General features: G+C 30.7%; 1 protein-coding gene across 1 annotated transcript; it reads left to right on the top strand.

Annotated features, from left to right (window-relative positions):
* Positions 1–17,964: 17,964 nt before the first annotated feature.
* On the top strand, positions 17,965–18,849 carry LOC107878592 (protein LIGHT-DEPENDENT SHORT HYPOCOTYLS 7). Its single transcript, XM_016725637.2, is given in 1 exon segment — positions 17,965–18,849. A coding segment is annotated over 1 exon segment (549 nt). The 5' UTR covers positions 17,965–18,101; the 3' UTR covers positions 18,651–18,849.
* Positions 18,850–25,337: the final 6,488 nt, after the last annotated feature.

The following is a 25,337-nucleotide window of genomic DNA, read 5'->3' as shown; positions in this document are numbered from 1 at the left end:
TGGTACAAAGGTAAATAATTATGTTATATATATATATATATATATATATATATATATATATATATTCATTTGAATTCACATGTATAAACAGATACAAGAACATGTTTGTTTGACGTAGTTTTTGATTCTTTTACTTGTTTTCAAGGGATGCATTGATTGCATTCTGAAAAAATGAATGTTGAAATTTATTCTCAACAATTAATCCCTGATGAGCTTCTTCGAAGTATAAATTTGGATTACTTACATTCTGCAAGGTTGTTCAACATGATTGTCGAGTATGTATAGTGATGTTAACTTTGTCTTCATGTGTATAATAATCCAAAGGACAATTATTTATTTTTTATTTTTTTTTCATACCAGCGATGAGAAAATTGATGAAACAATTTTTTCTGATTCTCAATTCACAATTCTTGATGAGATTTTACCGAGCCTAAATGCCTATCGAAGAAAAAGCATCATCATATATCCATCGACAAACCGTCAAGAAGAATCTCATCATGATATTTTGGATGCAAAAACTTCTGACACCGTCATTGAAGATCAGGCTCAAGTATGTATCTGTCTATAATATATTTTGAGTTTGTTTAGGTTTGTTTTGATAGAAAAAAGTAATATTCTTTTTTAAATCTTTTTGTTAGATGAACAGAGGGATCACTGATTTGAGTTCAAAGTCACTGGTGCATTCTGAGGTCGAACTTGATACAGAGGAGCAAGTTAGGACACCTCCTAATACACAAGAAGTAAACAATGATGAACAGAGGGTTGAACAATTGTGGCCTGATTCACAAAACACAATCTCGGATGAGTTTTACCTAGCTTGAATGTGTACGATCAAAAAAGCATCATGATTCATCCATCCGATAATCGTGAAGTTAAAATTCCTAGACCAAAGTTAAGGATTAGGCGACCATCAAAATTCAAGGAATCGGCATACACCGAAAAATTTGATTCAGCAGCTGGTAAGTACAATAAGATATATATAATTTTTAATGTAACATGTCTTGAAAATACATTTATATTAATTAAATTTTTGTAATCTGTAATTATATAGGGAGCTCAGCAGGGCTAATATGCATATTCCCCCCAAAACATTCATTTTTATTTCACCCGATTGATGGAATAATAAATACGAAGATTGTCAAGAACTTCATGAAATGGATTTCTGCCGACCTATTAAAAGCTACTGCCAAGAGGTTGTTCTTTTGACTTGATTCAGATTATTTTGTTGTATCAAATATGTTTTCCTGATTTACCATCTCATTGCAATATCTAGGAAAGAAAAAATAGAACATTACAAGAGGGGAAAGTCAGACATTCCAATGATGCATTTTGGTATTGAGACTGTTGAAGACAAAAATTGATTCTATACTATAGAGTTTGCAGATCAGACATGGACAAACTTGATTAGTATATTATTTTAAAATTTATTCCATTGCGGCTGAAACACTACTTAAAAATACATATTAGGTTATATTGAAATACATATGGTTTAACATATATGTGTTTAAAATACATATATACTTCAAAAATATAAATATGATATAATATAGTACATCACATACTGTTGCATATACTATTAGATAACATAGTCTTGAAGTAACTAATATTCAACATTAATATTAAAAAAGCATATGTATTATTTACTTACATACACTTTAATATTTAGTATATAAGTTGTTTGAATGTTTTAAATTTTGTGGTATTTACTAATGCAGCATATTGATGTCTGCTTTTACTACTTGAGGAAGAAGTCAAAGTACGGGCTGCACAGTTCGTACAAAAATGAGCCAAATAAATCGTACAAATACAGTACAGTTGACTGCAACTTTATGAATGAAATTAGATCTTTGATGGATGTTTATTCTATGGATCATCAAAACATTAATGCTGGAGGACAGCAACATCATCTTAACAAATACATCAATGAGTTCCGTATGCATGCTGCAGTGCCATGGCATACAGTGGAAGACATTTTTATTCCGGTCAATATAAAGGAAAAGCATCACTGGGTTCTCACAGTTTTATTATTTTCAGAGAGGTGTATATTCCTGTATGATTCATATGAATCTAGTGGTCATTATGCTGCTGTTCTTGCTGAGATCGAGAAAATAGCAAAGATTATTTCATTATGTCTCCAAGGTTGTGATTTCTATGTTAAGAAAGGAATTGATCTTCAAAATCATCCAAGATACAAAGACAAAGACTCCTCAGATATGTTTGATGTTTTATTTGAGGATGATTTTCCTCAATAATTGAGTGGAAGCTTGTAAGTTTTGAATTTACATATACCAAAATTATATGTTTGTACAAAATATATTTCACTATTTCATTAAAAGTTTTTTTTTATTTGTAGGGATTGTGGTATCTTTATGGTTATGTATGCAGAGTGCCTTTCTTACGGTCACAAAGTTATTCCGACTGAGTTTGACCCCAACGCATTCCGTACAAGATATGCCGCACTTTTGTGGGATTATGAGATTCGAAAAAAAGAAGAAAATACAATTAGTGATTTCGAAGCACCCTTGAGGCCTATAAGGCAAAGTAGAATAACTAGTGTCACTGAAGTTTTTGATGTATGATGGTTGATGGATTTTTTACTTGTGAAACTGGTTGTAGATTTGACACTGATTTATGGATGTAGGTTTTGATTCTACAGACTAATTTTTATGTTTTGAATTGGTTCTATTTGTAGGTTATAATAGTACTTATTTTTAGACTGAATGAAATTAATTCAGTTTTGATGTGGGAATAATTTTGATTTGAATTAAGGTTTATTTTGTTTATTTTATGGAGCTCTACCTTGTACTGTGAGATTTAGGTAAAAAATACATATGTAATTTTCATACTATGCATAAAAATACATTTTTAGTATAAATCAATTGTATTTAGTCTAAAAATACATAGACAGTGTTAAAATCAACCATTGCAAATATACATATGGACCATTCCTAATATGTATTTTAGTATGTTGTTGTTGTTCTTTAAAGTTTTTCACCACCTTCCTATATTGTTAAATATAACATGTAGTTTTATGAAGTTATATCTTTTACTGTGATATTTAGTTAAAAAAATACATATGTAGTGTTCATATTATGTTTTAAAAATTCATATGCAGATAAACAAAATGTTTTCAGACTAAAAATACATATGCAGTGTTAAAATCAAACATTACAAAAATACAACTGGAACATACCTACTATGTGTTCATTTAAAATCATTATACAAGAGAACTCAAATAAAAGATAATTTTGACTATGTTATGTAGTAATAGATTTGATTTTAGTTACAAAATGCATATGCATTGATGATATTTTACTAAAAAATAAATATGTATTATACATCAAATGTACTTTTAGCATATAAATACATATGCAGTACTAACATTGTGCACTTCAAACATATATTTGCAGAATATGTCACATATATTTAAACCTCTGAACAATTAGGAAACATATACTTGTTTGGCTCAATAAAAGTTACCACATTTTAACCTAAAATATATATAATATGTAAAAAATACATATGAACTGCTGCTTGAAAATACATATTTACTTAGCATAAAAATACATATTTAGTATAAATCAATTATATTTAGCCTAAAAATGCATATGCTGTATTAAAATCATGCATTGCAAAAATACATATGGACCATTCCTAATATGTATTTTAGTATGTTGTTGTTCTTTAAAGTTTTTCACCACCTTCCTACATTGTTAAATATAACATGTAATTTTATGGAGCTATACCTTTTACTGTGACATTTAGTTAAAAAAATACATATGTAGTGTTCATATTATGCTTTAAAAATACATATGTAGTATAAACATAATGTTTTCAGACTAAAAATACATATGCAGTGTTAAAATCAAACATTACAAAAATACAACAGGAAGATACCTACTATGTGTTCATTTAAAATCAATATACAAGAGAACTCGAATAAAAGATAATTTTGACTATGTTATGCAGTTATAGATTTGATTTTAGTTACAAAATACATATACATTGATGATATTTTGCTAAAAAATACATATGTATTATACATCAAATGTATTTTAGCATATAAATACATATGCAGTACTAACATTATGCACTTCAAACATATATTTACAGAATATGTCACATATATTCAAACCTCTGAACAATTAGGAAACATATACTTGTTTGGCTCAATAAAAGTTACCACATTTTAACCTAAAATATATATAATATGTCAAAAATACATATGAACTGCTGCTTGAAAATACATATTTACTTAGCATAAAAATACATATTTAGTATAAATCAATTATATTTAGCCTAAAAATACATATGCAGTATTAAAATCATGCATTGCAAAAATACATATGGACCACTCCTAATATGTATTTTAGTATGTTGTTGTTGTTCTTTAAAGTTTTTCACCACCTTTCTACATTGTTAAATATAACATGTAGTTTTATGTAGCTAGACCGTTTACTGTGACATTTAGTTAAGAAATACATATGTAGTGTTCATATTATGCTTTAAAAATACATATGCAGTATAAACAAAATGTTTTCAGACTAAAAATACATATGCAGTGTTAAAGTCAAACATTATAAAAATACAACTGGAACATACCTACTATGTGTTCATTTAAAATCATTATACAAGAGAACTCGAATAAAAGATAATTTTGACTATGTTACGCAGTTATAGATTTGATTTTAGTTACAAAATACATATGTATTGATGATATTTTGCTAAAAAATACATATGTATTATACATCAAATGTACTTTTAGTATATAAATACATATGCAGTACTAACATTATGCACTTCAAACATATATTTACAGAATATGTCACATATATTTAAACCTTTGAACAATTAGGAAACATATACTTGTTTGGCTCAATAACAGTTATCACATTTTAACCTAATATATATATATATATATTATGTAAAAAATACATATGAACTGCTGCTTGAAAATTTGCAGATTTTGAAACATATATAGCTCTAGTAATCAGACATTACTGTCTTCAATTGTCAAATGATTCATAAATATATTAACTAAACTGAAACATTTCATGATTATAACAAATGAAAAATAAAATTTTAAGAAACAATACAGAAGAAGAAATGTATCATTTTTTATATTTCCTACAAGAATGCCTATTGTGACCCTTAGCCGCACAACCACCGCATGAGTTGATATTCTTCTTTCCAAACATATCCCGACCTGATTTTTCACGATTCTTCTTTGAAGGTCTTCTTGGAGGTCTTTTGAATTTTGGAGACAACACTATTTCACCAAGTATGCTCTCTGATATTATCCAGTCTTCTTTGTGTGGCAACGGGTAGATTGGAATATCATATGTCTTCAAAACAGTTTTTGGTTTAAACAAATCACAACAGTATGGTCCCTTGTCAAAAATTTTTGCTCCAACACCGCACAAGCATGTGCACATGGTAGCTCATCTATTTGAAATGCATTACATGAGTATTTGTTTCCTTGATGCAAACAATGAAGTGCTTTTGTTTGTCGCGTACCGTATACATATATTCTGTGGATGGTACAACCTGATATAAACATAAAAAGTTAAATACAATGATACAAAAAAATGAATTTCATATTCCATGATATGTTGTAATCACACCAGTATTTTTCAAAAAAAAAAAATACATATGCAGATTACATTTTTACAGATCATCCAAATACTTATGCAGTGTTAATAATTTTTAATACAAAAAATACATATGCAGAATACATATTATGTTTTTAAATGATCATATTGTTTATGTTGTATATATTTTAATTAATTTACAACTGAGTGGAAAGTATTTTCATATTTATGTTTTCATAATTATAATTTATACAAATCTAAAAGGTCATATCGTCATACGAGTACACAAAATCTCATTCTCACTGAGTATGTCATTAAACTTTTCAATGAGTGTTGTGAAGGTATATGAAGCCTCCTGCCTATTTACGCAATTTCAGTTTGCAAACAGTAATCGAACTTCCTCAAGAAAGTCATAAATTGGCAGTTCTCTAACTGATACAAGCACTCCATTTATTGACTCTGCAATGTTTGAAGTCAAAGTCCATCCTCGGTGAACTGTTGCATACGACCCAACCCACTTTTCATAATCCTCCAATTCCAAATACTTCTTCACCCTAATATCAATTGCCTCAACTTTTTCATTAACATGTGGAATTCTGACTTTGAATATGATTTGGTCATTGTATAAAAGATCTCCGACAATGCATCGTGCGACTTTCTGTAAAGTTTTTTCATATTTCTCCATAGATGCCACATATATGCATAATGTGGAACATCTTTGTACACATCACCAACAACCTTTATGATGCTTGGATTCCTATTAGACATAACACACATGTGTTGTCTTTCCCCGTACGCTTCCTTTAGATTCTCAAAGAACCACGTCCAGGATGCATCATTTTCAGAATCAAGCACACCATATGCCAAAGAAAATATATGAACTGTATACATAATTTATTATTTCCAGAATCAAGTAGACCATATGCTAAAGAAAATATATGGCCTGGATATATAAAAAAATTCTGCACATGCCGCTATAAATACATATAGGAACTGCATATGTATTTATTAAAAAAAACAAATAATTAAAATTGTATATTTTATGTACCTGAAATGATATCAATTACAAATAATAAAATCTACATGCACCTCACTATCAAACATAAATATTTTTACATGTTTCATTCAGGAAACTTTGAAAATGTATGTAATTATATGTAGATATGTATATATGAAGTGGAGATATGTATTTTTCAAGTTATTTGCAGAAATACAAAAATAATACAACCATTTATATAATGTAGTTACTATTAAATGATACTAACCTGCTCCGTCCGTTGTATATGCTGTTACAAATGCCCCAGTATAGATTTCTCTCAGATGACTAGCATCAACCACTACGATTGGTCTACAATGATCGAATCATTTAATGAATGCATGTAGAGCGATAAATACATACAAGAACGCATTATCATCTGTCTTCTTCATTCTTATATGTGACTCTGGATAGGTAGTATTCAGCACATATAAGTATGATGGTAGTTTCCCATAAGATGCTGATGGCTTACCCCTTAACTCTTATAACGCTCTTTCCTTGGCCCTCCAACATAAAGTGTATGTCAAATCCATACCAAAATCTTCCTTCATGTCATTTCTGATTTCCGTCGCACTGTATTTTCGTTTGTGATTTTTGAATTTCTGTTTAACCACACCACCTATCAACATACTAATAGCATGCACTTTTGGATAGATCTTGTCCTTCACCGGGAAAGTATGTTGAGGTATGAATCTTCTTATTCTAAACATTCCACTTTCTCCAATGCCTGAAGCACGCATTAAAAACTCACAGTTTCTTGATTTTCAAAACAATGTGTAACTGCATCCAACATAATTTAATTCATTCAAAATACATATTCAAACTAATATTAAACAAGATTAGAGTGATATAGAATGTACGTACGTTTTCTTACTTGACCTTTTACTTCGCGTTTAAAACTTCTCCCTAATTGAATAGTCCTTCATGACCGACTTTAAATTTTTTTTTGTCAAGTAAACCTGGTCATCCTCAACATGCTTGTGATGTAGGTCTGAGATAATCACCTCAACAATATCCATCTCCAATACATCTAATGCTTGTGCATCTTCAGAAACCACCAAAGCTCATTTATTTATTGTATTTATCACTGTTTGCAAGTTGTTACAGTTACTTCTTCTTTCAGCATCACATATAGATGAACTCGCAAAATTGCTCATTACAAATTTCTCCAAAATGCTTACATATAAAGGAAGACAATTCATGTCTTGTATCTGCTTTTTCTGCAAAATATAGACCTTTAATCCCATGCCATTATGTATTTCTATTTGCCCTGCATTAGCACTTATTTGATATTCTACTAGAATACGTTTGTTGGTTAAATCCACACTTAAGTGAGATACCAAAACATCGTGCAGCTCAACAAATGTTGCTAATGTGCTCAACAGTATAACATCAGTGACATATTCTTCGTAGTTTTTTTCATATGTTCATCGACCAGAGTGCTTCCCAAGGACTGGTATGCTTCTCATCTCCAATTGATTTAACCAATAAATAAATAAATATATATATTTGTCAGATGTTACTTGTTTTAACACACAATTTACAACTTTAAGTGCAAACAAAGTTACTCAGCCAACATCAACCTGTAAAAAATACATTTAAACAATATTTGTATAAACTAAATTATAAACACAGAAATTTTTTTAAACCAAATACAAAAATTATTGAATCAAATGGAAGTAAAACAGGTACAAAATGTATTTCCAAATAAATAGTTATAGTCTAAAATTTCGACAACAACATAAAAATACATATGCAGTATTAACATTAACTATATCAAAAAATACATATGCAATGTGACCATTAAACAAATCAAAAATACATCTGGAGTAAATAATTTGTACTTTCATATGTGTTCATAGAATATCATCAAATTCAACAGCTGAATTCGATCATAAACGATCAAACAACAAAGCTTCAGAATTTGTAGAATTGTTAAAACAATCAAAATAACAACAAACAATCCTCAAAACAATAGTCGAATACTAACTTTTTAACACTTCACACAAGTTTTAAGCTGAAATCTGCAACACCAAGTTGAATTTCCAATTTTTTATTTCTATATGTTCAATTTTACTACTGAAATGCTTCTAACTCAATTTTTTTTTACAATTTTTTCACATACAAAGTAACAACGACAACAGAAACTCGATAGCCACATCAGTAATGGTTAAAAAGAAAATCAAACTGAACAACAATAATATTTATGTACCTTAAAAAATAGTAATGGTCGAATTTTCAACTGACAGTTGAATTCAAACAAATTGATCAGAAGAATCAACAATTGAATTTGGTTCAAACAAATTACTGCATCGTTTTGCAATTGTTGTTGATTTCTGAAGAAGAATCAGTCCAATTTGATTCAGCAACAGCAATGGTTGAATTTCTAAAACAGGGTTAGATTAGAACAAATTGCTAAGAAAACGTGCAACTGATTAACGAGTTTTCGGATGAAATTGCTAATGGAGAAAAACTGAAATTTGAATTTCAAATGTGAAGAGAAATATAACGGAAGTCACGTTTTTTGTGAGTTTTAAATGGAAGGAATCTATAAATTTACTGGATTGGTAATCATACCATATATAGGTCAACTAATTTCAGTTAATTAAGGGCTGTAACTTTACTGTATATGTATTTTTATAGTAACATTTTTTAAAAATACAAAATATAAGTTGCTATAAAAACAATAATTAGGCTCTTAAGTATGCTATTTCTGAATTTTGCCCATAATAAATCCCCCCCCACTTATAAAAAATTACTTAAATCCCAATATTTCATACTTTTTGATAAAGTTGAGATACAAGTTAAAACCTACAATTAAGAAACCGATTCTTCACCAAAAATAACTCATTTTCTCCTCTTTGTATTCCTTAATTCAAGCAACAGTTTCTATCCAATTCTTCCAACATTAATGACTACATTAACGCCAAAATTTGTCACAATTGTATCCCACAATTTTCTCCTCCTCTTCTTCTTCTTCTTCTTCGTATTTTTTAATTAAGGTATTTTTTCTCCTAAATTTATCTTCACTTTTTTCTTATTATGTTCAATGGTTTTTCTCAAAAATCAAATTAAACAACATCATATCCCTTTAGCTCACCCAATTGATCGTTTGGAGTTTTATGTTAAAGATGATGATGTTTTTGGTGCTCAAGTTATGGATAAAACTATTATTTCGGCAAAGAAAATTATCCATAGTGAGGTTATTTTCGGCGGATTTTTCGTAATCAATACTTCAGGTAAACCTTCTAATCTAATAATATTTTGCTGCGTGAAGCAAAAAATAAATTGAAACCTTCGACAAAGTCATATCTGAAAAATATCTGGAACCTCCGGCATGTTCAGATCTGGAAAATAATTGGCCGTGATACATATTTATATATGAGTGATACGTTTTTTCAATTTCTTGTATATTTAATTTTTTATATGTATCTAATGTTTTGTAAGTATTATTTAAATTAACTCAACAATAGATACATGTTTACAACCTTATAGATACATTTTCTCTTATCTTGTATCACTGTTTCACTGTTTATGAATAGTATATATCTTGTATTGTTTAATATTTATTGATTTAAGCATATCAATAGATACATGTATTTCAACCAAGATACATATTTGTATTATCTTGTATCTATAATATTATGTTCATACAGTTTTTCTATATATTGTTCTGTGTTTTTGTAGAGTTATTGCATCTATAATGTTATTTTTTTTAATTTGATATTTTTTTTTAGGTTCCATTCCGAGTGGAATATGTTACCGGTATAGCACAACAATATAGTGAAAGTTTGTAAGTATTACATTACCTTTTCATTATTTTCATTATCTTATACAAGCATATATGTATTTTTAATTCAATTAGTAATCGTTATGTAGGAATTGTGGTGTAGTTGTAGCTGTTTATGCCGAGTACCTGTGCGAGGGATTAGGCATTCCCTCATTAGGTATTGATGCTCAATACCATCGCATGAGATATGCCACTCTTTTGTGCAAGTATGACTCTGTAAATGCGGAAAAAAGATACTTTAGTGAGAATGACGATCCACCAAGGTCAAGGAGCAACTTCGCACAACAAGAAAAAATCTGTGCTTTGCATATTGAGTAGTTGTTTACTTGTTGGCTAGTTGACTGTTATATAGTTTGATGATGTTAGTACATGTTATTATTTTTTTTAGATGTTTTTCAACATCATGGATTCTACCTTATCACCAATAATTGTCATATGGCTATTCCAGATTGTGATATATTATTATTTTGTTGTACGTTTTTGTTACACTTTACAAAGTCATCATATTTAACATTTTTTGTTACATTGTATTAGATACATATTTATAACTATACGTATCAAGTTTATTGAAACATATATAACTAAGTCCAGTAATGAAAGTAACTAACTCAACATTACATTATGCAACATAACGATACATTTTACAATTAAATCTCATATTCAATCATAACATAATTTTTTTTTTCTTAATTTTTTTTCTTTGCAAGACATTTTGTCTCTAAATTGAATAACAACTTCAAGCTGAACGTAATTGTTCATATGCTTCATATTGTTCACAAAATATATTTTTCAATAGATATAATTTTTTTTCACGATTGTATCAATTGTTAATTATGTAACGATAGTCTTGTGCAATATGTAAGCAATTTATCAATGAACGTTCTGATAAATCTTTTTATATCATTTAGTTACTTTCAATTAAATATTAAATTCACAAATACATAAGAAATACATTAAGCTTCTTAATGTGAATATTTTTTTATTTTTCATTAGATACATTTTTTTATTTTTATATGTATCTAATGTTTTGTAATTATTATTTAAATCATTTTCTTTTATTTTGGATTACTGCTTCACTGTTTATGAATTATATGTATCTCGTATTGTTTAACATTTATTGATTTAAGTATATCAATAGATACATGTATTTCAACCAAGATACATATTTGTATTATCTTGTATCTATAATATTATGTTCATACAGTTTTTCTATATATTGATTTGTGTTATATTTTTGGCTTGAACATGAAAATAACTTTGTATTTTTTGGCTAAATTCAATCAACAAGAGATACATATTTTTGTTTATCAAAACGTTTGGCTTTAAAATTGAAACAATGATGAATTACACAATTTGACAGACTATAATTCAATAAATAATTTGACAACTTAAAACTAATAATTTGACCCACAAACTTAAAACTTAAAATTCTAAGAAAAGGAACTCAAAATTCAGATTATAAACGAGTTGACAAACAAATCATGAGTACATCTCTTGATTATAATCTGACTTTTTAATCTGTATTCATGAAGGATGAATTGCATACATTGTGACAGCCGACAGTGAAACAACTAGTGAGAAAAAATCTTCATCGACTTTTCTTGAGATAGCGATTGAGATCGACATTGGTACATCTCTGACTACAACCATCACTATTGCATTCTTCGTGCTTGACATCAGACAGCCCAACATCGGAATGTACTAATAAGACGCGATATTTATTATTACGAATCATCGAAAAAAAAGAAGAACAACAACAAATAACAGAGAAGAAGGAATAACGAATTCTTTTTCAAGAGTAATGAATTTCCTTGCTTTTGAATGAACCCATTAAAACTATTTATTCTTTTCAAATAACCAAACAAAATTAACAAATCAGAAAAAATTGAACGTCTGAAACTTTTGAAGAAGCCATGAAATTTTTTGGGTATTTTCAAACAGATTATGAATGTTGTTTTGAATTAGAACGGTGGAATAACAAGATAATTTTCATAAATCGTGGGATTTAATTTTGTTTTAACCATAACTAGTTAGATTAATTGCACTTTTAATGCTAATTTATCTATTACATCCCTTAAAAAGTGCAAGTTAGTTTACTTCAAATATGTATCCCTTATATGTATCGATTCTAAGTTAATTAACATGTATCATCAATGACCAAATGTTGGGATTTTACGAGATTTTTAAAAAAGTTGGGACTTTTAGTAATTTCTAGTAAACGTGTCATTATATATGTAATTTTTACATAAATAAATAACATAAATATCAACCCTTTTGGAAGTAATTACACTCTCTCCCACTTTTTTAATTACTTTACTCTCTCTCCCTATTAATATATATAACATAGCCGACATGTACGTAGCATTCTGTGTATATGTTGGGATTTTTGTAATATGTTTAGAGAGTTGGGATTTTTTGTACTATTAAAAACATAAATTGTGTATTTACATAATTTTTAGATAAATTTTCTTTGTCAAACTTAAATGTCAATTTTGTGGACAACTAAATGGCTAATATATCACAATTTGAACATTAAATTTAAATTGATTCTCATTATTATTTTCTTGGACCTTCTCCATGATACTGTTAATGTGAAGAACAAAGAAACAATTGCCGTAAAAGTTTATCAACACTCGATGTTTACATCAATTCAATAAATATATGATACATTTCTTTACATATAATATTGTTACCACTAAACCGTATCCAAAAATATAGTTCATGAGACATGACCAAATAGATGTTTTTCTTTTTCTTTTTTGAAAACCTCAGGTTAACTCGCCGCCGCTACAATCTTTGTCGCAGCCTCTGCCCTTCGGGTGAGCACTTTGTGCGCATTGAGTAAGCCCTCGTTGTGTAATAGCCTACAAACCACACAGAGGATATAAACCGCACTAGGCAAGCCCTGTACGATAGACTTGACTCAGAAGGCATTGTGGGGAATCGAACACGGATCATCCGTGTGGATAACGTAACCACCCTCCAAACCAACTGAGCTATCCCGAAGAACACTACATAGATGCTGACAACCAATAAAACTAAGATGAGACATTCATATGCTCCAACTTTAATGTATGCTACTCCAAAAGACCAAAACAAATGCTCGACGGTTGTGTCGTTTTAGACTAAATTTTCATCAGACATTAGGAATCTAATCACGTTTTTGCACTAATTTTAGTAAGAACATTGTAGATGTGGGACCATAAAAAAGAAAGAAAAAGGAAATAATATCAGCATCATAATGATGGGAATTTGTAGACTATGATCTTAACTTGACACCATTGAACTCTAAGTTCAACCCTAATACTCTAAGGAAATTCATTAAAGAATCAAACATTTCCCCTAAAAAAGAAAACAGTATAACAAAGCTCAAGTTCAACCCAAGGGAATATCAATACGTAAAAAAGATTCGAGTTCGAATTCTGAAAATGGAGCAGTTTTTAGCATTATGGAGCGCTTTATTTTATAAAATAAGGTTTTTAGGTGTAAATCAGAATTTATGATAGACATATTTTATTACTGTGTAAATAATTATTTTTTACATTATCAAATCATCCAAAAATTATTTATAAGTAAATCTTCGTTAGTTTTATACGAAAGATCGATAAAAGTAACCAAACAATTACTTATCACGAAGGCGTGTACAATTTAAACTCATACTATATTAATGACTATTCAATATGCTCCAAAAGAAACCACACTCCATTAGTTGGTTTGTTTTACTACATGTGAAATTTGAATTCATTTTAAGTAAAATGATATGAATTATGATGGGTAATTAGCACTCATGTTGACAAGTTAGCTTGAAATCAGGAAACAAGACACATGCATAAGATATATATATTTTTTTAAATGGACTTTAGTATAAGTTACAAAAGAATATCAAGAAAGAGAAATATAATTAAGAGATGCGATGAAATAATTGAGATTGTTCGCTACTAATAAAGAGCGATGTAATCTCTTTACTGAACACGACTTTGAATTAATTGAAACAGTGATGACTCAAATAATGAACGCGTAAAACAAAAAAAAAGGACGTAAAATAAAGCAATAAAATAAATAAAAGAAAATTTAGAGACAAGTATATTAAGGAACGCCGACGAACAAAAACAAAAATATCACTAACAAAATAGAGTATAGTTGGATAATAATATGATTAAGCCATTATCAACAGTGTTCTGATGTTAATTTAGTGACTTCACAACTTTATCTTGGCTATTATATTTGTATTATTATTAGGAAATATTACCATAGTGTCACAGCTGTAATAAGCAACTATGAGGATTTTTTCGAGTTAAATTCAATGTATTTTTAAAATTATGAATTTAGACTTATTATTTAACACACACTTCCCTCTTTAATAACGTTATATATATAAATTTATATTTTACGTTACAAATACCGAACGATCATCTTATACAAAATCTTGTGGTGCTTGAATGCTGCATCCCTTTTTGTGTATTTTTACCGTAATATTTTTCTTATTGTTAAAGTTAATTGCTTGGTATAGGGTAAACAACATGAAATATAAATAATTAGTATTATATCATTTCACTATTATGGTAAGCATCAACTGTAGTGGAAAGGTAGAGATAAACCTATATCATGTGGGATTGTTTTCTTGTTGACTCTTCAAGATTTTGCTTATATTATACTCCCTCCGTTTTAAAAAAAATGACCTATTTTAAGTTGACACAAAGTTTAAGAAAATAAAGAAGATTTTTGAATCTTGTGGCCTTAAATTAAAGTTATGTAAAATATACAAAAATGTCCTTTAATCTTGTGATCCTAAATATGTCATGTGGAAAGTAGAAATTAAAGTATTGTCAAAAAAGAAAAAAAAATATTTTTTTTTAAACGAACTAAAAAAAATAGGTCATTCTTTTTTAAATGAAAGGAGTATTTATTAATTTGGTTATGATATAGTGTAGATAAATTGTTTCATAAACGACAAACAGTAATATTTTCACTTTATGCTTTTCTTTCTCCGATTGATTATGTTGCACGGGTTGATTGGAATGTTGGCCGGTCAAGAACATCTATATTTTGAAAATGAAAATAATAGAAATAAGTATGTTGAGATTGATGTCTGAATAGAATTAGAAATGAAGATTCGAGATAATGAAAGAGTATTCCTCGTGATGGACAACGTGATGAGGTGGTTGTTAGGATTTGTCCTGAATTTCTTACCTTATTTGAATTCTATCATAATTATGTTTTACTTCAGAATTTCTTAGTAGAAAATGTTTTCTAGTAGGAAAAGATCCCTTTCCTATTAGATTTTTTATTAGGTTTATTCTTTTTTTAGAAGAAGGTTTTGTAACTCTATAAATAGAACAACTCTTTTCTCAAGTCATAACACAATAACATCCACAATATAGTGTTTAAAGAGTCTTTGTAGGGGGAGATTTAATGTTTTTCGATATTAGATTTTCAATATGTAGGTCTCTTGACCAAAACATATCAATAATATTATGTTTTTAGTTTAGTTTTTTTTGTCGTCTGAATTATCACCATGATGGTTTGCAACTAATAGCTTCCGCATAACGCCCTCTTGATTTCGAACCCAATAATGCATATTAAAAGGAGACAAACAGATGACCCAATGAGAAGGTCATGTGGGCAGTGAACGGTTGACGATGGTGGGCTTAAGGAGAGGTAGAGGTAGTCCAACAAAATCTTGGAAAGAGGTGATTAGACATAACATGTGACACATCTTTAGCTTATCAATCGACATGACCTTAAATAATAAAGAATTTGAAGGTCGTGGATTAGATTAAATGGTTTTTTTTTTTTTGGTTTCCCAAGGTATCCCCAGTCCAACAGGCCAAGGACTAATCCTCCGCGGATCTTAGCTCCATTTAAGGATTTGCCGCTGGCCAATTGATTGGTGCATGCACAAGGCGAGAATCAAACCCCCGACACTTGCTTAAGCGACCTAATAAGTTAACCACTAGGCCAATCAAGCTTGGTTTAGATTAAATGGTTAGTAGGTGGATGACCAATGGCTCACTTTCTTATGAGATATGCCTGGTGGTAGTTTGAAGCACCCTACTTACGACTTCTCCTTTCATAACAATAATATTAGCATTACTCTCGCAGTTTCTCATTCTTTCATTTTTTTTTTAAGCCATCTGTTATTTTATTTAGCCATGTTATTATCCCTTTCTTTTAGAATGGTATACTATGCTTGTAATATTATTTGTCATAATTTCTTTACTATTCGTATTTTATGTTTCTTAAATTGATTTAAAATATTTTATTAGTCAAGGGTCTATTGAAAATTAATATAGTTTCTCTATTTTTATAAAGGAAGGTAAGGTAAGTGCTACATATATTATCTTTTTTAAATTTTACTTATAAAATTACATTGAGTATGTTGTTGTTATTACACTGAGTATGTTGTTGTTATCGTGTATATAGTACTCTTTTCCTTTCCATTTGAGTGATTTGGAGCTAGTTTCTTCCCATTACCCATATTGGAAGGCAAATCCACAGGAGCCAATCAAAAGGATATTAGCTAGGATCCCATTGTTTATTAAATAATTGAAGCAGCCAAGCCATCACTATTTTTCAAATCAAATACAACTTTCATGGTTGTCTCTTTCTAACATATTAGAAAAATAATGATCTTGTTGGTCCAACAGATTTCATCTGTCTAATGGAAAAGTCTTTTCATAGCTCCATTTATATTACCTAGCTACTAGGGTTTTTGCCTTCTAGAGTAAATCAAGTTAATTATTGGACTCAATTTAAGTTTATTAGTTTCTATAACCACATGCATTTCTAGCAGGTCAAATTAGTTTGATAGATTAAAGTTTATTTACTATAGTTTTACGTTTCAAAAATTTTATCTTCAGTCAAGCACCTTCCTCGATAAAAAATATGATAAAAGGACTATGTAATAATGTGCTTATGATCTAAATTCTAAAGTTAGAAGTTAGTACTGCAAGTTTCTTCACCATGCCTAAGTGGCTTAGACAAATCTTTTTTGTCGACAACCTCAGATCAATCAATCGAATATTAACCCTAAAGCAATGGTAGTAACTCAATTCCTCTTTTTACTAGACAAGATTCTAGAATTGGTTTATTTACTTCTTGGCTACATGCACAAGTTGTTAATTAACTGTGTTCACACTAGCTAACTACCCCTTAGAAGCTAAGAGTCAAAGTAAAGTGCTATTTTTGCTAATATTCTACATAATGAGTGATGGGATGACACTAATACAATTATAAAAAAAAAAGTTAATTATCATTAAAGGCCATACTTATTGCTAATAGTACAATTAAAGTTTGAAAACAATATGGTGATGGAAGAAAAAGAGGAGCTAAAGCACTTAACCTTGGACCCCATTTCATGTCTTATCAACCACCCCAATTATTTGTTTTAATTTCATCTTTTCTTCATTGCAATCCTACTCATCTCTATATATTTTTCCTTCTATTAGCTAAAACAATTCATTAAAACCCAAATCAAATCTCTCCCTCACAAATTCTCCACCCAATTTATGTTTATTTTTTCTTTTATTAAAACAAAACAAAAAAAAAAAAAAAACACTATCTTCTTAGTAGTCAAATTACTCTTTTTGGGCATAGCTCAGGTTAGGGAATACACAGTTTGAGAAAAATTAAGATCGTCAGACCAGAAACCCTTCCTGAGAAGATAGGAGAGAATTTTCAAGCTATGATGTCAAGCGAGCAAAGAAGGGAAGTAGGAGAAGGATCCTCAACTACGAATGCAACCCTAGCACCATCTGATCATCATCATCAGCTATCACCAACACCTCAACTGAGCCGTTACGAGTCTCAGAAACGTCGTGATTGAAACACTTTCGGGCAATACTTGAAGAATCACAAACCCCCGGTTCCTTTATCTCAGTGCAACTACAACCACGTGTTAGATTTTCTCCGATACCTAGATCAATTCGGAAAGACTAAGGTACATTTAAATGGATGTTTATATTTTGGACAATTTGAGCAAGTTGGATCATGTAGTTGTCCACTTAAACAAGCATGGGGAAGTTTAGATGCACTAATTGGAAGACTTAGAGCTGCTTATGAAGAAAATGGAGGATTACAAGAGACTAATCCATTTGCTAATAGTGCTATAAGAATTTATCTTCGTGAGGTAAGAGATTCTCAAGCCAAAGCAAGGGGAATTCCCTATAAGAAGAAGAAAAAAAGGAGGAAAATTCAAATTAATGTTAGTATTAATAACAACGAGGCAAATTAATCTTCTTGATTTTCTCGAGAGGAAAGAAAAAAAATGGTAATCTTTTTTCTCTTTGTTTCCTTTTATAATAAGACCGTTAATTGCTTTAATTTGCTTTTGCGGATTATGGTGATAGTAATTAGTGTTATGACTTCATATATTATGTGAAGATGTAAAATATAATATAACATTAATCCTGATTACGTTGCTTTCTCTATGACTTCTTGGGTATATATATTCATTGAATTAAATGACACTCATAAATCAAGAAATGGTCTAAGTTCTTTTGAAACAAATGGCTTGGTGGTTTGATATCCTTCTCTATGATTTCTTGGATATAAATTCATTGAATTAGATGACATGTACAAATCGAAAAATAGTCCAATTTTTTTCTTTTTTAAAAAAAACTAGCTTCGCAACTATAGTTTTAGAAACCCTAATTTAGACAGCTTCTACTGGTTATATTAACCTTGAAGTTGAACTTCCACTTGCATTTAGGAACGTCTAGCTACTGGGTGACAAATCCAAGATTTAAGCTTTATGACTTCAATAGTTAAAGTTTTTATTACTTATTAAATTTATTTTATTTTATATTTGTGATTTTAGACCTATATTATTGTAATTTTTGGTAAATTTGATTACATAAATTTATATTTCACGTCGAAAGTTCTGAAATTCGAATGAAATTGAATGCTGGCTACATCCACCATTAGCAACGAAAAAAGAGAAAATTTTAGCCAATTTCACCCTCAACAAAACCAGTTCAGCTTGTCACAATAATAATTAATTTAAGTAAGTAGTACTAGCAATAATTATTTGTAGTTAGGCCCACTCCATAAAAAGATTTCTTCATTGAACGATTCTCATATAGTCATAACTCACAATCCTAACCATAAATAGAAAATAATCATGTCTTGTACGTATTATCTTTGCACTTGGAGTCCTTTCAATCTGTTGAAATTTAACTTGCATTGTCACAGAAAATTCAAACTTTAATTTCTTTTCAATGTTATTATACGATCACATAAAAACATAAACTTTAATATTCAATAGCTAAATACATTGTGATTTTATCATATAAGCTAAGATCATAATTATTCATAAATAATTTTATAGAATGTGAATAGTAGTTTGATGTCTTTATAGAATCTTTTTACCTAATCTAGATAAGTGAAACTCTAACTCAGTATTGGACTTCAAAAATTGTTGAAGTAACAAATATAGTTCAATCTCCAATATGAGTTTAAATCGACAAGCATTTTTCGTTGAGTTTGAACTTATAAAAGAAGTAATATTAAAATATGTAAGTTATAAAATAGATACATAAATCAATGTGAAAAATATCATTTCACTAAATATACCTCTTATTGCAAGTTGAAACTTTGAGACTATGTTTTGGCCACAACAACAATATACTAGGTCCCCGGCCTTGAAGGTAAAAATGTTATTTCTGATAAACCCTCGCTTCAGGTGAAACATATAGAAAATAATGCAAAAAAGAATAGTAACAACCACAAATAATACGATAAATAAAGCAAAAAAAGCGACATATAATAGTAAATCAAAGAAATATCACGACTATGAGAATAAATTTATAAAAATTCTGAAGTTTGAAGTGAGCTCAAACTTTATGAAAAATTTCTGGAGTTTGAGCTACGGGTCTCTGTACCCTTGCACGGGGTATATATATGCAGTTTTAAAGGTGGAGTTCAAAATGATGTTTCATATTAAAAAGTAACTAAAGTTTATTAGTTTTAAAATTTTGACTAAAGTTTGATTAGCAATTCAAAAAGTAGATACTTGCTCATTTCTCCTAATTTCCATTCATATAAGATCAAATTAAATATTTTTTCGTTGTGTTTGATGCACGGAAAAAACTTACCCGCACTCGATATTAAGCTAAATGTTTAGCATAATATATAGTTGTTGTTAAACAAATGCTTAATGACTCTAAAATATATATATAAAAAGGCAATTTAGAGGGAGCATTAGATTTGGAGATCTTTATTTATATGATTTGGTCAACCAGAATAAAAGGTGGCTTATTATAACGTAAAGGATAAATTGGAGACCAGCAATGAGACATGCTGGGCCAAATTAATGGAATAAACATCTAGGATAATTTGTCTTTATTTTTTTATGAAAATACTTAGTTGTAATTGGGGTCACTGACATGATCTATTTTGCTACTTTTCTGAGTTGTCTCAGATTGTTAGTCATGTAGTTTGGCTATATTGCTCGTACTGATCTGTAAAACTATTAGAGTTTCTGTGTTGGATCATTCAAAAATGTATTACATTTAGAGGATCGTCATGCACCTGATGACAATTTTGAAAAGACGAGCAACATAAGTAGTAGTTGCAGAGTTTTTCCAGTTTTTTCACAAAAACTATTTTTCCACCAAACATCAAGAATGAAAATTTCCCATTATACTTGCAATCAAACGGCCTTCAAAGGAAAATTTTCTCCAGAAATTCGACGATTAGTAATAAGCGCGCTAGTTTATTCACATGTTTATGTCCTCGCGGCTCTCAAGAACATGAATCCTAACCAAGGGCGGATCCATAGTTCCTATTGCAGATTCACGTGAACTCAGTAAGTTTTGTCCAAATGTTGTTTATATGCTTAGGAATTCCCTAAGGTCGTGGAAACAACCTTTTGCTGAAACGATTGTTATAGCTGCCCACAATAGACTCTTGTGGTCCGACTCTTCCCTGGTTCTCACAAATAAGCGAAAGCTTTAGTGTACCGGGTTGCCTTGTTTTTAATCTACAAATATTTGACCGCACATTCATTTATTATTATACTCACTCCATTCCATTTTATGTATCGTCATTTCCTGTTTGATCCGTCCCAAAAAGAATGTAACGTTTCCTTATTAGGCAGCTACTTAATAGCATCATCCTTATTTTATTCTTAGTGATCCCACTTTTATAAGAAAAGACAACTAAAAATTAAATATTACAGTGAATTTAAGAGGGGCAATATTGTAAACTTTACAAAGTCATCATTCATTTATTAAACTGTGTATCCGGTCAAAAGACGACATGTAAAATGGAACGGAACGGAGGGAGTATATGTTAACATGAAGTTATAGAAAACCATAAACTTCAAATCCTGAACGCATCTCTGTTCCTATCCCAGCTACAAAATGACCAAGAGAATGAAAGAGGATATCAAGGTTGTGCAATTATTTGAGGCTCTCTTAAAGCACAAACCCAAACCTTCAACAAATGCTAGAATGAAAAGGGCAATGTACATACAGTTCTTTCATTCAAGTCAAGTTCTCAATTTGCTGCTACTATTGCTCACCTTGTCATAAATCAGTGTGTCATTTGAGCTACTTATGTTCCTCAAGTAACAGCCTGAATCATCGTCATATCTATATGTTTGTTGTGTGCTCCCGAGTCCACTGACTACCAACAGGTCCTTTACGTGCATATTCCCCTGCGCTTTCTGCAGATTGTGAACCGAGTTGGCTGAGGATCCATACTTTGGCTCAGCAGTGCAACTCCTGAAAATTTCAACACCACTAAGCCAAACACCAAAAATCCTATCAAACTGTCTTCCTTTACATGTTGCTTTCCATTCAAGAACAATCTTGGAAAACTTTTTAGATGGACAATTTGAAGGGGGGGTGTAATTTGTGAGAATTGGTGGTTTCCCATATCCATGGGCAATGTCATGTTTGAGTACTAAGTAGGAACAAGGTTTGGTTTTTGGTACTTTTATAGGATTTGTGACCTCAAAAATGGTTGTTGGACTGTCATTCTTGGAAATATGGTATGTTTTGTGGAGTGTTGCTGTGGAAAAGAGGGGTATTTGGAGTACTGAGAAACAAATGAAGAACAAAAAAGAGAGAGCCATGAATGGCATGAAAAAGAATGTGTTGTTTTGTCAATGGCTATAGGTAGAAGCAAGATTTGACGTTTATAAGTTCGTGATTCAAATATTTACAGATACTTAATAAATATCATAAAATATATGTAAAAGCTATTAAATTCACGTGAACAACAATAAATATCATGTCTAGATCTGCCCCTACTTATGGGAGCAAGAAATGAAAGAAAAATATGAAGAATGATTTGCCGGAATTCTTCACACCTTGATTCATTTCCTTCATGTGTATATATACAAGTTTTTTGTGTATAACGAAAAACAGAAAAGAAATTACTATTTACACTTGTTCTATTTCTATACCTCTGTTCTATAACAGAATTTTATTCCTCCACTGTGTACATTTATTATTCAGCATCAAACAGTACACATTCAATCCATCATTCATGCATATATAGCATCTGATGCTGCCACGTGGAAAGTCAACGATCATAAGAACCAAGTTTTAAAGTCATTACACATCCACATTTTAGCATAATAGTTGCTGTTAAACAAATGCTCTAATGAGTCTAAAATATATTTATATATAAAGGCAATTTAGAGGAAGCATTAGATTTGGAGATCTTTGTTTATTTGATTTGGTCAACCAGAATAAAAGGTGGCTTATTATAATGGAAAGGATAAATTGGAGACCAGCAATGAGACATGCTGGACCAAATTAATGGAATAAACATCTAGGATAATTTGTCTTTATTTTTTTAAAAAAATTCTTAGTTGTAATTGGGGTTACTGACATGATCTATTTCGCTACTTTTTCTCAGTTGTCTCAAATTGTTAGCCATGCAGTTGGCTATATTGCTCGTACTCTCGAAAATATTTGTGTTTTTAATCATTTAAAAATGTATTACATTTAGAGGATCCGTCATGCACCTAATAACAATTTTAAAGAGACGAGCAACATAAGTAATAGTTGCAGAGAAAGTTCAGTTTTTCACAAAAACTGTTTTTCCACCATACACCAAGAATGAAAAGTTCCCCATTATACTTACAATCAAATACCATTCAATGGAAAATTTTCTCAAGAAATTCGATGGCTAGAGGGGTGCTGTGGCATACACTAGGTTGATTCAGGACAATGGACATGTCTGACGGCGCAAAGACTCGTGTGAGGATGGTAGAGGGAGATTCGGAGTACTTTTCCATTTTGACAGGGTTGCACCAGGGATCGACTTTTAGCCTATTTTTATTTTCCTTGGTGATGGGTTGTAACGCCCCGGTTTTCTGAACTAGATCGCTACACGGTGACCATGATCCCGAGGGACCACAAGCTAACCCATGACTAATATCTGTACCTGTATACTGCAATATATGACGTAATAATGCGGAAAACATGAACAATAGGTCATAAGGTTCAACTGCATAGAATATCTGACAAATCATAACATCCATATGTGGTAACGACTACCCAAAACAACTGAAATCTGAATCAAATCTGAGCTAAATCTGAAAGCCTCTAAATACTGCCTGAATAAGGAGTTGAAGGAACATGTCTCCAACTAACTCCGTCTAGAAAAACTGAACTGAATTAATAAATGAAATAAATAATATCGTCCTCGAATGGATGAGGACTCACTGCAACTCTGCGACTGGAATACTACTGCTACTGCTGATCTGAAGCTCGTATCTGTGAACCTATGGTGTAACGTGAAAGAAAGCACCATAGCGCAAATGCGTCAGTACAACTGGGAGTACTGAGTATACGAGTGAGGTAGGCTAAATGTAAAAGGATTTACATGCATGAACGATGCTAACTGACTGACTGATATGAATGTAAGAGTGCAAACATGCATACGTAGTAACTGAGATCATGATTACGTGATATTTAGATCTGGAAACTAATATATGATCTACTGATATCTAGCATGACAAATACTGAAATTTTTGATAACATAGATGACTGTGTCTGACAGTCCTGAATCTAGTGGAACTATTTGTGTTCCATTCTGTAACTGAATTGACTGTATCTGACAGTCCTGATATACTGAAATCTGAAGAACTATCTGAGTTCTTTTTACTGAGATTGGGACTGAAACTGTGGAAGGTAGTTGTTTGACCGACATGCCCCAATAACACATATAGCTAAGTTGGGGTCCAATCTCTGCCCTGAATGGAAGGGTGTCAATACCGTGCCACTGGTAAGGATAGCTGTGAGTGACCCTTAGTTGGCAGGTACTCAAAATCAGAACGGTGGGAACCCTAAACTGACGAATTAAGCCACCTCATCAACCCTAATCTGACAGGTTAAGATGTCTCAACCTACGCTGGCTACGTAGTTCTGGAACACAAAGATGATTACTAAGATCACACCCTAAACTGGCAGGTAAGTTCCCATCCTTGAGTTCACTAGGTGCTAACTTCTAATCCCATCTGAAGAGACTGAACGTGATTTAACTGACGGTACATGGACTGATTAACTGACTTCCATTGACTGACGGATTTGTGCTACTATTTGAGAATTAACTGAGATCATGAGATTTCCGAGGTTTCCTGAGTCACGTGCCCGACTGAGTTCTATAGGTCATGGCTTAACTTAGATTAATGTGATAACATGCATGGCTCTAGGCACGCAACTATATCTTTCAGGTACAAGTATCCCCAGGACTCAATAGAAGAAAACTGACACACATGACTGACTTGATCGTAACAGTAGAGTCCACAATTTACCATATCATGAGTAGGGGATTTCACACTAAGCATAGTTCTCATCTTATAAATTGAAGGGAAATTCATACAACATGTATATACTTACATAGCTTCAATATCATGGTCAATCCATATCACAACAACAACGCATATCACTCACATGGAATT

The sequence above is a fragment of the Capsicum annuum genome, chromosome 7 (assembly GCF_002878395.1).
Source record: "Capsicum annuum cultivar UCD-10X-F1 chromosome 7, UCD10Xv1.1, whole genome shotgun sequence".
Classification (NCBI taxonomy): domain Eukaryota; kingdom Viridiplantae; phylum Streptophyta; class Magnoliopsida; order Solanales; family Solanaceae; genus Capsicum; species Capsicum annuum.
The sequence above is the reverse complement of the archived record's forward strand: the minus strand, read 5'-3'. Positions and strand labels throughout refer to the sequence as shown.